The following is a 15217-nucleotide window of genomic DNA, read 5'->3' on the forward strand; positions in this document are numbered from 1 at the left end:
GAACACACAAACACAACAAAGGGCAGCTCTAATTACTGATGCAAGCATACGCACAACCAGATCAAATACTTTAACCCATTGCTTTAAGTTGTCTTAAAACTATTTAAATTGTTTTTACAGCTTAGAGATGCTTTGTGAACGCGGGCTCCTGACGATATGGCGTTTCTCTGTCCCTCCCCTCAGCCCTGGAGGCGTTTGGACCTGGAGGAGATGCGGTGGGCGTCTGGCGGCTCCCTGCCGATTCGCCCAGACCACAGCGCTCCGAAGAGGGCGGCCCGACCCGGCGCCCGCGACGACGGGATGAACCGCGGCTACATTACAGAGAGGATGCTGTTGCCATGACAACACGGGCGGGGATACTCACCTCCTCCACGGAGCAGGGCAAGACCACGCGGCTGAAAGAGGAGAGAGGGAAGAGGGAAGGGGGGAGAAAAAAGAGAGGGGAGAGAGGGAAGAGGGGAGAAAAAAGAGAGGGGAGAGGGGGGAGAGAGGAGGAGAGGGGAGAGTCACTTTTTACACACTGTCACAGAGCACAAAGCATAGAGCATCCTAACACAACACACCATGTCAGAGTAATCACAACCTAAAATAAAACCATGTGCATTTTACACATTACAAATGTGTTACACACTCACACACACACGTACACACACCCACACACACACACTCACACTCACACTCACACTCACACTCACACTCACACTCACACTCACACTCACACTCACACTCACACTCACACTCACACTCACACTCACACACACACACACACACACACACACACACACACACACACACACACACACACACACACACACACACACACACACACACACACACACACACACACACACACACACACCCACTCTCAACATACACATACTGTCGGGTCAACTGGGGCTGCACAACTAATCAGAAATTAATCCTGATCACGATTTTGGCTTTCACTATTTATTGTGAAAAACACTGTAAAGTCTGCACACAAATACAAGCTACACACAAACATCATTAAATGTGGCACTACTTAAGCTGTACATCCTGTTCCCATGTGACCAGAGATTCAGCATAACCACAGTAACCGGTGGCCTAGCAACAAGCCCCAAACAGGGGCACCAAGAACCACAGAGTCATCCGGAAGCTTCTTAGGATGGAAAATGGCAGCAGCTACACTCCGGCAGTGCACACATAAGGAGCGCGATCGTAGGTGGGCAGGGCGTTGGGGGGGGTGATGGGAGGGTGGGGGCCGGACTGGGGGGGGAGTGGGAGGAGCGTGGCGCGGGGTCAGCGGCCCGATGACCCCGTTCGTCCCCTCAGCACAGGTCCTGACCACCTGGCTCCGGCGCAAAGCCCCGGCAATCCCACAATCCCCTCAATCCACCTGGGACGTGAGCCGCGCGCTGGCTGCTCTTTAAGAGCGGAGAGGGGGTCCCTGTCAGGTCCGTGGGTGCTTTCATTAAGGGGGGGGGGGGGGGAGATTTGGGTGAGGTAGCCCCTCCTCTCTTTCCCAGAGGGGCCAATCACAGCAAGCCTGGAGTGTTACCTGCAGGTACACACACCTGACCCCTGACCCCTATTGAAACCCCCTTTCATTCACAGATTGGCCCAAGGTTAGGGATACACAGCATGGAGTCTCCACCCACACAACGCTGACCATAAACAAATCCCTGCTCTCCCATTTTTCATCCATTACTCAAAACCTTGTTTGGATGCCAGGAAATCAGATTTGTCTTATCAGAATTTCAATCCACTAGCCTGTTCCATTCTGGTTTTAAGCTGTTTTATTTATTTTTTTAAACCCATAAGAAGGACAAAATGCCTTTTGTTGAGCTGAACCAGACCACTCTTTTTTAACAAAAGCCCCTGTTGTCTCTGACTAAGATGGAGTTTATGGAAGAATTAGATATTTTCTGACTTTTATGGAAGAAATCATACTACGCTGTGAAGAGGATGTAGTCATTTGGTTTGGCTTCCTTACTCTGAAGCGTCAACCTGCGTGAAATGTGAAATGAACACAAACAAATTTCATGCAAATGCCTGTATTTGAAAAACCACGTCCTTGATGAACGCAACCACAAGTTTGACCTCAAATGTGCAAGTTCAGTTTCAGTTTCCAAATGCATCCCATGCATCCCTAGCACAACCCTGGACTGGACACTTGAGCTCGGAGGAGTTCTACTGCACAACAGGAGAGCACAGGTCCCACTATGGCAGCTCCCCTGTCCATTATTCAGCAGACATACCCACTAACGCACAACAACAATGCACAACAACAAACATGGTGGAGACTGGGCGGGGCCAAAGCACAAGGCCTGCAGACACGCCAGACACTCAGCTAAGCATTCTTTGCGTTGAATGTTCCATCTCCCAACTGTTGAAGCTGAAGAACTTTTTGAACGTTCATCTGACGTGTGTCCCAGTGCAGTGCTGAGGCACCGGAAACTCAAACAACCGGAACTTTCTGCCGCTACGCAGCAGAGATGAGAGAAGGAACGCGGGAGCGGAGTATCTTCTGAGCGTGAATACTCTGGAGACGGAGCCAGGAACAGGCAGGCCAGGATAGAGGGCAGGGCCCATCCAGGGGCGTGGGCGGGGACAGGGGGGAACACAGGCAGGAAGAATTTGACCAAATCTGGAGCTTTACATCAGCACCCCGCCCGCGGGGCCTAGCCAGGCCGGGAGCGGGCGGAGCGGAGTGACTCACATATTCCACCGTGGCGGCACGCTAACTGACCCCAGATCAGTCGGCCTGCCGCCATTTTAACTGGTGTTGAAGTGGAGGATAAGGAGGCCGGGGGGGTCTGGATTTCGTCACTGGAGAGACAGCATTCCCAGAAACGGCAGCGTGCCGGAAAAACTGCCGGAAGACTTCGGAAACCTTGCCGCAAACCCAATTCCAACAACAACGACAACGGCGGCAGTTTTGTCAAATTTTGCCATTGTGGCGTGTGCGATTCGATGTGCGATAATATGAGTCTGCCACACAGGGCAGGGGCAACATTGAGCTCAGTTATCTCACACACACACACGTCTGCACGCGCTAAAACTCAGGCTGCTCCCTCTCAGGCCAACCAGCGCTCCCGCCATTCTGAGTCAGATTCACCTGAGAAACAGCACTCGCTCTACCCCTTCCAAAGAGAGAAAGTCCCTAACCTCATTCACATGAAGGCTCATACACAGGAACAGGTGACAAATACAATTCGTTGCATTTTCATATGGCGGCCTTAGCAATGGGCAAAAGTTGCCAAGGTACTAAAAAATAAGCACATTCCATAAATTCACTGAATAGTAAAGCATTTGAATACAACGCCCACTCACAGGGAATATAATGTGAGTAACGCGAGAATTGCCCCTAAATATTTAGGCTATATATGCGCGCAGCCTGGTTTGAGGTGAAATGGCCATTTATAAGCATGCAGAAAAGCCTCTGCTCAGCAATATCAGTTCTAAGTTTCTAGGCTGGTGGTATGCTCACTTGCATTTTACTCTTTATTGATGAGGCCAGGGGCACCGTCGGGGGGGGGGGGGGGGAGTTAGGATGATTCCAAGGGCCCTGACTGACAGGGACCCACAGAAAATAGGGGGCCCAGTATAAGCTCTTTTCATGGGGCCCAGAACCCCTGGTGGCGCCCCTGGATGTGGCGCTCGCGCTCGACAGGCTGAGCGTACCGTTAGCCGGTCTGGTACTGCCGCTCGCGTAACCGTGATGGATGCACTTACGCTCCCTCTCACTGCAAGTCACTCGGGAGAGGAGCGTCAGCTAAATGAGCGTAGCGTAATGTAGCGTAATGTAGCGTAATGTAGGGTAATGTAGGGTAATGTAATGTAGCGTAATGTAGCGTAATGTAGTGTAGCGTAATGTAGCGTAATGTAGCGTAGCGTAATGTAGCATATTGTAGTGTAGCGTAATGCGATACAGCAGCGGGAACAAGCAGCCACGGCTCGCAGTCGAGTAAACGCGCAGGACAGCGATCGTTTACCAAGCAGCGATGCGGCAGCAGGCTGGCTGAAACAGAACGACATCACGCAGCCTCGTATTACACCGCGGGGAAGGCCTGTCGAAAACGCCAAAACGCATAACCAGTAATTACAAAAGGCATCTCTGCGCAGGCTTACAGCTCGCGATTGGAGAACAGGGGGAAGACGGACACGGGACGCTAACGCCGCTAGCATGGAGACGGCGCGGTCTCTAAAACCCGAGCTCTCTTTCGCCATCAGCAAAAAGGCGTCTCCAAATCACTGCCCGTGGATCACAGGCAGGTCCGAGGGGGCAGCGCAAGGTGGACGTAAGCGACGCGTACGCTACCGTCACACTTCGGTTGTCGCTCACAGCTACCAAGCCAAACTAGCGTTTAGCAATCGAACCCGGTGGAAATCACACAACCAGCAGTGATGAAAAGCAACGAGCCAGATTAATTATGAACGGGTCATTTTCCCATTATTTAACCGGAAAGAGCCACTGTACTGACATCTTTTCAAGGGGGCCCTGATATTAACACACAGTAACCATGACAACTCAGCAGTAACATCCGGAACGGCACCGAGGGTGCTATTAATTAAGGGAGGGACAAGAGTAAACGAGCACTTGCGAGCAGGTATTTAAACATATTTAAAATTTTTATTTTTTAAACATTAGTATATTTAAAATTAAATCAGAACCATTTATATGCAATTCAATAAATATTTTTTATTCAATAAATTATTGACATAGTAGCAGGTCGAAGTGTGCATACCAATCCCCCCCCACCGCAGGCTGCAATCTCGCCTAAAGCCATGCATGGTAACAGTTAACAAGACCAGGTCAAAACCTAGTATATGGCTGGACCTAACACACTGCATCCGGCCGACCAATGGTGTAACGTCATAACTCGGCCGACCAATGGTGTAACTTCATCACTCACTCAGTCAGTCACTCAGTCACAGACATTCGCGTTTGAAGGGCGGGCCCCTGCTGTTGCGGTCCAGCCAACAAGCTTTTATCTTATCAAAGTGTATTCGCGTGTGATAACCTAAACCAGAGAAAATGCTCTGTTGTGCCTTTAAGCGGCTCTGCTTCTGTACAATGTAGGCTACTTTAGGCAATAATAAAAAAATAAAAAAATAAATCCTAAAATGTCCCACCCCTAGTATTAACACAACCAGCCTAGTTCTAAAGATTACACCAGCTTTTGGGTGCAGGGCAATTTCCAAAGTTCTGTAGAAGGTTTGAGCACTTTAAAAAGTAACACGTTACTTGATTGGAGCTGGTATTTAGGACATTTCCAGTGTAGCAGTGAGGCCATGTCTAACGGACATTTTCCAAGTGATTTCGTAAATTAAAAGATTCAAGTGGACGGAGCAGCATGGATTTAAAGAACTGAAACGAGCCGTTTTATAGAGATGGCACTGTGGTGAGTCAAGACTTTGCATCAGAAACTAAAAGCAGTGTGCTGTGATTGGCTCAGCCTGAGCCCTGAAGAGCAGCGTTTCGATCATACTGAGTACACAGCCCCCGACAAGTTTACTTTTACAAAGTCTGACCAAGGAAGCGCGCGTTCTGGTAGCTAATTACGACCCTGTACAAACACAGCTGTGTCATCGAACTGAAAGGAAAGCGTTTTTCTCTCAAGAAAACCTAAAAGCGCGCAGGAAAAAACTGAAGGGATGTGGTTTGACAATACTAAACCACTGAAGGCAACTCGGCTCAAAGAGAAAAAAGCCACAGACAGTGAGCTGCTGGAACGAAGACAGCTCTTAACCACCAACCTAATATCTGTATTTAATGCCTTTCCCGTTATAGCCCTGCAAACTAACTCAAAACCCAGCTACACAATACATAATATTATTAAACCATTTACCGGGAGGGGTTCAAAGAGCAATCCCAAAATGACCTTTAAGATAAAGGTTTAATGCCTCTGACACATGTGCAGGCTACATTTCAGCACGGAATTATTTTTCAAAATTTTTTAAATAAAAAAAAACTCCCTTATTTGAAGCAGTATTATATTGATAAAACATGGTGCATACACTAAATATAATCTATAGCAGAGTACTCTCATTACTGACCATGAGCCCTTCAACCTTGGTTCATATAAATCATAATTCAAAGCCTGTTACACACTTTTTCTGTGCTTTTTTTCCGTTACATTTGTTCATTTCGAAAACGGGAAGCCAGATACAGTGCAAGAAACCAAGAAAAAAGGAAAAAAGAAGTGAAATTACACAGAGGGTAAGGACCATGAATACTGACATAAGCCAGGCCTAGTACTGACCTTGGACACGACGAACATAAATTTGTCCACACTCTGACAAGCCCTGACCGTTTATGGTTACAAGGATATTCGTCGGGAGACAGCAGGCCTAACCCAGGCCATAGCACTGCTCTTCTCAGCCAATCACCGCACTGCTAAAGGTGACAGTCAGAAGTAGCCAATGGACAGAAAGCAAGGCCTTCAGCTGCACTGATCCGTGAGCAGTGCAGGGAGACTTCAGAGAACAGTGCACAGGGAACACATTCGCTGGACGTCCTGATCCCAGAACAGTCCTTTGACCTTTCAGAGGGGAGCATTCACAAATTTTGGGCAACAGAGAAGGGGGGAGGGCATCCCAACTGCAGCGCCTCAGCTAAGCTGGAGTAGAGCAAGAAAAAATGGTGGATGACCACAAAAGCCTCTAGAACACCTTCACGCCAAAAAGCACACCCTAAGGACGCCGGCCCGACGGCAGTCAGGAAACAGGCCGAGGGTGACGCGTCTTTTCAAAAACACGCGCGCGGAACCGCCTCAGATATAACCCATGCACACGTGCTTCTCCTCTCCACAGAGCTGTTCGAACCCCTCTCTACGAGAGACCGCATCATCCCGGCTCGCCCTCCGGCGCGCCCTCCGGCCGGACCCCCGGGGCGCGGCCTACCTGCTGACGGAGGCCGGCGGGCGAGCATGCCCGCGCTCCGGGGGACGGCCCGCGACGGGAGACGAGCGTGGTTTCCTAGCGGTAAGTAACGGCGGTGCTGGCGCACGCCTCCGCACGCGCGCTGAACAGAGAGGCCCTTTCACAGCGCCCCGTGGCCCCCCGTCCACAAACCGCAAAACTGTCCGGAAAGGCCTGGAAATGCCACACCCTGTTTTTCCTGAAACACACAACACTTCTTTATTTTCCACAGGGCAACACCCCTTTACCCTGAGCCAGTAAGGCCACCGCACGAGCAGCACCATCAAAACAATACCAGAATGCAGTGTGCTTAAATAAGCCCACGTTCCCTTTCCACGGCATGCTTCGACTTACGTAAGATTTTTAAAGTTAAGGGACATAAATATACCTGAACTTTGTTTTGCCTTGCAGGTTCAGGGGTCTGCAACCCTGGTCCAGTAGAGCCACAGCATTGCAGACCACTGTGCTAGGACCACTGTACTTCACAAACGAAATACAAACGTGATACCAATTAAACCCTTTTAACTTTGTCAATAATAATAATAATAATAATAATAATAAATTATTCACACTGTCACGCTATTCTACACCCCACCCCATAACTCATGAAAATAAAAAGTTTAAACTGCCTTGTTATCTTTCAGCATTGCTGCCTTGGCTCAAGCAGCGAGCAAAACCAACCGAAACAAGCTCTCGAAAAAAATCAACAGACAAAGAAACTGCAGCCTTCCTAAGGAAAAGCAGAATTTGTCAGGCAAAAATATCAAAGGAAGCATTCACCACTGAGGTTAGATCACACACCCCAGGAAAACACTCCAATCAGACTGTCGAATTGGCTGTTCTGGAACATACCAAGAGCCTTAGAAAATTAATATATATATATATATATATATATATATATATATATATATATATATATATATATGTATATATAGGCAGAGTGTATGTGTGTTTCATTATTCCATCCATTATAACACACTAAACAAATAGGCCTAAAGTATCAGACATACCTAACTAGGTGAAGAACTGGATGCAGGCTACTCTTCCAAAGTTTGACCTTTCTGATAAGGCAGGAAGTTAAATCGGCTGTTTTAGATTAATCAACCAAAGTCAGGGCCCAAAGCACTAAACTAAGGAAATCCTTCTCTGACAACAATCTTTCTTCAAAAAATACAAAGTCTGGATATTAATGCATCCTTTTCACCAAGCTTTTACCCAGACCTCCTTCCCCCTTCCAGGCCCCCTCCCCCCATTCTGTTCCTTTCCTGTGTCAGACAAACTTGTGAGAGCATTCACGCTGTTGTCACCCAATCAGAGCAGCCCTATTTAAAGTACAACTTCATTTTATTAATGGATGCATGAAAGCAAACACAGTAATAGCACTAAATTTCACAAAACTGAAATAGGCTACTGCCCCCCTGTCTGCCAACATTAAGGAGGGTAAAATAAGGCTTTCACAATACAATAATCTGGGGCTGTCACAATACAGAAAGAAGTGTCAGAGGAAGACACAGCATTTCCCTGACGTCATTTCCGTGCCAACGGGAAGCAGCTGACCGTACCGGTCCAGTCATTCACGGAATACGCTGCTGCACAGGATACGGTCGCTTTAGGAAACGGGGATCGTTTTCAGTGTAGGTTGAGGGCAACACAATGGAGCTTAAGTGGTCTTTAACTGGGAGAGGGGGACATTTTTTCAAAGCATGATAAATGGAGAGACAATTCACTTTATTGGGGTGCAAGAAATTAGAAAAGCTAAATTATTCAGTGCCCATATTGAAAGCAACAACTTTGATGCATCAGTACAGAAACTCAGAACAATTAGGCCAAATGCTTTCATTCTCTGTAATGATGTGATAAATTAATACTGTAGAAACAAACTACATGGTTAGCTGATTTAATAACAGACTGCCAGGTGAAATCAGATTGGCTGAATTGAAGAAGCACTGTGCTATGGCATTCCTTACCACCACCCATCGTGTACAACCTGTTTAATGCATTATAAAACACATTTGGACTAGTAAATTAACATAGAGGCAAATTAAAACCATTCCAAACAAAATATGCACTGAAGCCACACATACGGTGAAAACATGGCCTTCTTGTACATTAAATAATAAAAAGGACAAAGTGACAATACTTGATTACTCAGTGTAACACTTTTTTTATTATCAGAAAACAAAACCAGAAAGTAATTACTGACAATCTAAGATCAATAGCAATTTTCATTTGCTATTGAGAGCAATAAAATCACTAGCAAATGAAAACGCGGACAAAATAACCTCATATCCAAACAACTTACAAGCAAGCAAGCTCTCGTTGAGCGCACAATAAAGATGTAAATTCAGTTTTGAAAAATCTCACAAGATGGATAGCCAGCAAAATTACCCGAGACTGAGAGGACGCTACCTGTAGCTAACGTTAGATGCTGGTCAAAGTGCACGCTTCACACCTTGCTTGCCAATGTGCTTGCAAAGAAGAATCAAAACCACAGGTAAATTTGCATGGATATATCCGTGAATAGACGTGTCATGACACGTTATAACTTGTTTTACTATTAATATGATCCCACAGCTTTTCTTATCAGAGGGAAAATAAAGCAAACTAACTACGATAACCAGCAGTGACTTAATCCCTGTATCCGATGTAAACCTACCTTTTCTCTACACTAGTCTTCTGGCTTTGCGGCACCAGCCGTTTAGCAATTTACCAAGCAAGAAAATTGGTAAACGGACGTTACCTACGAACCTGGCCTCCTCATAGCAAAATATAACAGGCACCTTTCTGGATACGTCAACTATATATAACCATAGTAAACAAACGATACAACATTGTATTGTTGAACTACATACGATTAGCTAACGTTACATCTACAATCTCTTTCCAGGACGAGAGAGCTAGCGAGACAGATCTCAAACAGCATTAAGTTGATTTATCGTTACACAAGTCAGTAGGACTTTCGCTTGGTTTTAGTGTGGTAGCTGAAGTTTTAAAAGCCCAGCAGTAACCAAGATTGCAAACTCCATCAGTTTCAGAACCAGTCGGGCCAACGTCAGTGCATTTGCCCCGGGGTTGGAATCTTGCTAATCTTTCCACCAGCGGAACAGCAGTCTGTGCACCTTCGCAGGTTTAAATAGCTAGCAAACTAACGACACTGCGAAATTAGTATTGTACCGTTAGCTACTACCGCTAGGCCAGGCCTGACGCGAGCCGGTAAAATACAGCCCCAACCAACATCCCGATCACCACCCGAGCAATCGAACACCACACCTATCAAGCCAAAAAGTGCTTCAGCCACACAAAACTGACACGGGATGATATCGCTATCCGAGACCACAGTACATTGATATTATATTGACTTATCTGAGCGCCTAGATAAGACACGGAAATAAGATTGGAACATTTAGACTCACTATTCCTTGATAAGCACCATCTTCTCTTCACCGGCTGCGGCTGCGCGCAGATGCTGACGTCACATGAATTTATAAACAACAACTTAATTCCGCCTCCCGTCATCAGTGATTGGTCAAATTAGAAACGCCCAGCAGTCTGTTGCTCGAGTGAGGAGAGGGTACCATTAAAATGTGGATTGGTCAGATTCTTTGTCGTTCAGCCGAAGGGAAACGCATCGACATCGTGTGTTGTGATTTCCCATTCATTTCAAATGGTACTACAATAATGAAATGGCGCCAAACAAAATCTCACTTTATCATCTTCCATCATTATTGTTATTTTAAATGTATAGATACTGATCAACATTCCCAACATACATTACATCACATTTATTTAGCAGACGCTTTTATCCAAAGTGACGTACAAAAGTGCTTTCATGGTCATGAACAACTACAAAACACTCATTATCAGTTGAAATCTCTATCTAAGGCTTTGCTAACAAATCATTATTTTAGTAGATGAAAGGGGATGCATAGAAAAAAATCAAATAAAATACTACAGAATAGGCTAATAGTGATAAGAAAGGATATGGCGGTCAGTGAATCATATGCCACATGAATTTCTATATTTCAAATGCAATTATCTGGTATTTTTATGCTACAGCCATTTTGCAGTAAATCCAGAATTTTAAAAAAAAGTGATATGTTTTATTTCAACTTTTGACTAATTTGATAGCAGATATATAATCTGAATGAGGGCATACTGGTTTCAACATATTTGCTAATCAAAGTAATGCAAATGCAGGTAGCAAAGCCAAATGTGATTTTTTATAATGTCTTTTTTCATCTTTTACTGATACTGTGGCGACTGCCTCCAGTCTACAGAAATATTGTTTACATCAGGGGGCCACAGTGTCTGCAAGTTTTTGTGGTTTCCTTTCAATCAGCTGCCAATAAAGGCCTTCAGAACACGGTGTGTGGTTTCCTTAGCCAATCAATGACCAAAATGAAACACTTGTGCTGAGCACACTCCAAAAACCAGCAGACACTGCGGCCCGCCAGGACTGGAGTTTGACACCTGTGGTCTACGTCTTGTCAAGCGCATCATTACGGCTGAACAGAAGATGGAAGTTACCCAGCAGACGTTCTCCATTCAAGGCAAGTCAAATCAATGCTGTCTGTGTGAAGGTGACCTGGCCTAACATGTTCTAATCAAATGATACGAGACCCCATAAAGACTAGCCTCAGGAAATTAGCATGTTTGTCAGAATGTGTACTGACACTCGTATGTTTGTTAAATGAAATGAAAAAAATGTGAATTCAGCACCACAAATATATTGTTTTAAAACCAGAGTTTTCAACAGGGGGCCCTTGAAGGTAATGTAGGGGGTCTCTGGCCTTTACATTTATTAATAGAGTAGGGAAAATATTTCAAAATATAAAACCTTTTTTTGAAATATAACCAATTTCTCACCTACAGTATGATAGGGGTCCCCTGGATGCCTTTGAGTCTGGATGGGGATCCCTGGATCAGAAAAGGTTTTGTTTGTTAGCTTTTTGCTCAAAGATGTTGTTTTTCCACTTCCTTGTTATTAGAAATGATTTCCCACAGTAGCTTCTCTTTTTTTTGGCTAGTCTGTTAATTTATTTATTGTTCAAAAACAACAACACTTGCCAGCTGGGTGAAACGTTACGCCTCAGATTACATTTTGAATGACATCCAAACCAACAGCTGCCTCTTTCATCTTCCAGCACACAATAATAAGTCACGTTAGATCCGGTAATGTAGCAACAGCATTAGTAATTCCCATGGAACTGAAATGGGAGCGTGCTCAAACGGTCCTGCCTCATCCCGTTCGGGAAGTTTTAATGACTCAATGTATTATTGATTTCGGAAGTCAAGCTGATTATCCGTTAAATGATTCAAAAGATCGGGCCTTTTCTGTTTCTGAGGGTCCTACAGTATTCAGAACCCTGGGTTTCCAACAGGGGATCCTTTAATGTACTGCAGCGGGCCCCTGGCCAGACCTGATATGCAATGACTATATATAGATTTGGGAAAATATTTCAAAATATAAAACCTTACGTGGTAAAACCTATACGGAGCGGTGGGGGGGGGGGGGGGGGGGGGGGGATTCCTGGATGCCTTTGAGCCTGGATCAGGAAACCGTTTAGCTCATCTGTAGTGTTCGCTCCAGTTCAGTTGCTGTAGCTGTCGTACTGTAGAGTGGCTTCTACACAAGGAATTATGTTAATTCAAAAAAGTTGATCCAGGGCGTACTCAAACTAATCCTTTTAATTATCTGATTAAGTTTACCCTAGGCCATACCATATAACACTGTGTGACTGTAGCCAGGAAACCTGGGGTATTTTCCCATTGACCGCATACATTTAATTATAATCAGTCATTGTTCTACCAGGGCATATGCAAGCAGCAGCAAATTAACTGGATTAAAGCTGCAATTATGCAGACTAATATGGCTGTATTATCAGGTTCCCTGATCTTAATAGCTATTTGTTGATTCGTTTTTTTTAAAGCCTGTTTTAAGACTTTGTCTATTATCTCACACACAATGTAATTCTCTCAGTCTCGCCCACTTTGTCCCTTCCTGCACCTCGTGAAATGCTTCCAGATTAAGTTTCCTATCAACTTAATTACAAAGACAAAAAACACAGTAATTATATGCACTCTATTATAGTGGCCACCAGCATTCTGTTGGAGTGCCTGGTGGAAAGCTGGAGACTGTGGGTTTGTACCACAGCTAATTCACAATCGAACCCCTTGACTCTTTGCTTTGGACTAATATCCAATCAACCAACCAACCAACCAATCAAAAAGCATTATTTATAGTACATTTTACAAGTAATTTGTCACAATACACTCCGTAGCATACCCCAGCCTAAAATAAACCCCCACACAAAAATAAGCTAAAGGCAACACCGGCAAGGAAGCATACACTATAAAAGGCAGAGGTGGCCAACCCTGGTCCTGGGGAGCTGCAGGGTCTGTTGGTTTTTGTTTTCACCTTAAATACAACAACCATGTAGACCAAAGAAACCACCTTTTAATTGATCGGTTAAGTGCTGAGTCACAACAAAAACCAGCCGATCTTGCAGCTTTTCAGCAGCTGGGTTGGCCACTTCTGTCCTTTATGGTGTAGACCAGGGGTGTCCAATTTTATTTGAAAAGGGCGTTGAGGTGTCGATGCAAGTTTTGTTTTAGCCCAGCACTACAACACCTGATTTAGCTAACAATGGTTTTCAATCAAGACCTTGAAAAGTAGAATCAGGTGTCTTAGTGCAGGGATAAAACCAAAATCTGCACCCACACCGGCCCTTTTCCGATGAGACTGGACACCCCTGATGTAGAACAGGCCTGCTCAACCCTGTTCCTGGAGATCATCCATTTTTCACTGTCGTAGGTTTTCACTCCAAACTTAACAGAGCACAACTCATTCAACTGCTAGAGATCTCGTTGAGCTGGTCATTAGTACAGTCAGCTGTACAAAATTGGGGTTGAAATGAAAATGTACAGGATGGTAGGTCTCCAGGAGCAGGACTGGGCAGCCCTGGTGTAGACAAAGAAAACTGGCTGAGTAAACCGACAGTATAAGGGAAGCCGTTCCTCCCCTGGCTGGCTCAGGGTGTGGATTCAGCCCATTTCCAGTCTGTCTAATTGGCTGAGGCCTGGTTGTGCGGAAGATTCTAGGCTGTAGTTAGAAGCTGACTACTGGGAGGCTCATCATCTTTAGGGACTGTTCCAGGGCATGGATGGCCTCTCGTGGCTGGAATCAAATCCAGACTGCGTAAGTGCCCACTGTGGACGGCAACCTTGCTGCGGAACACATACCTTGCTGTAGCGCTGGCCAAGGATGAGAGGGTTTACTTTGGCTCGGGTGACACTGATTGTTTGGGAACCCACAAGACCGCCTGTTGCATCATGCCTGCGTGAGCCTGGCTTTGCAAACTGAGGTGCGTAGAAAGAGGCAGCTGAGGCATCTTTTGCATCAGAGGAAAACGCGTGCTTGTCTGCACCCTCCCGAGTCGATAGCAGAGCGAGCTGATTGGAGGACAGGGACTGCTGTCAGCCAATCGGCCTCCCAACTTTACTTCACCCTCTGAGACTTCATTCGCCGTCGGGTTCTGAGAGCGGTACATGTCTGGAGGCATTATACTCTCATCTGGAGAATGCACATTACAGTGCTGAACCAGTCAGATTTAAAATGGGACTTTATATTATTCAGTACATAATAGCATGCAATGTATGGGAGTTCATGTGGGGAAAAAAACACATGAAAAATTCTTCTTGGTCAATGTTCCTGGGTTGGTCCTGGTTATCGTTAGATAAAGGGTGGCAAACAAATGAAGCTGAAGTCAAATTGAGAATGAAGTCAAATGGTTAAAACTGTGGAAAGATACTTGAAAGTAAGCAAGCTGTCTGTTTGAGTATAGTTGCCAAAACAGCAAAATTGGATTAACTACTTGAATGTAGTTAGAATTGTGGGGTGGGGCATTGAATCATGTTAGCACAGCAAAACCAACAGCATGAAATCACCAGCATTGCTTCTAGGCTGCTATGCAGAGGTATACACTCTGAATTTGCATACTGCAGATCATATACTTTACATGCTAACACGTTTGGACTGGATTTGTAGTTACAGATTATAAGAGCACAGGATCTAACTTTATATTTGAAAAAACGTACAATACTGGAATGCAAGTAATGCATACTTTATCCAGAAAATATTCATTATGTTTTTGGCAAACACTTCTCAACACTAATAAATGGGGCATAAACTCAGATGTTTATTTTTTCATGTAAACGGCTCTTGTTTTAGAATCTTTCTCTGAGTCCAATAATAATAAAAAGGACATCTGTACTAATTTTATATCTTCATCAACAAACACATCATTAGAACACA

General features: G+C 45.1%; 1 protein-coding gene across 2 annotated transcripts in view; it reads right to left on the bottom strand.

Moving 5' to 3' along the window:
* Positions 1–10373, bottom strand: part of pitpnb (phosphatidylinositol transfer protein, beta) — a 39776-nt gene extending 29403 nt beyond the window's left edge. For both annotated transcript variants that reach the window (XM_035391260.1, XM_035391261.1), the window contains exons 1-2: positions 10317–10373; positions 365–395 (exon numbers count right to left, since the gene is read on the bottom strand). In XM_035391260.1, the coding sequence (XP_035247151.1) occupies positions 365–395; positions 10317–10336 (51 nt within the window). In that variant the 5' untranslated portion in view covers positions 10337–10373. The remainder of the gene's footprint in view (positions 1–364; positions 396–10316) is intronic.
* Between the last annotated feature and the right edge of the window lie 4844 nt (positions 10374–15217).

This window comes from Anguilla anguilla, chromosome 14, assembly GCF_013347855.1.
Source record: "Anguilla anguilla isolate fAngAng1 chromosome 14, fAngAng1.pri, whole genome shotgun sequence".
Classification (NCBI taxonomy): Eukaryota; Metazoa; Chordata; class Actinopteri; order Anguilliformes; family Anguillidae; genus Anguilla; species Anguilla anguilla.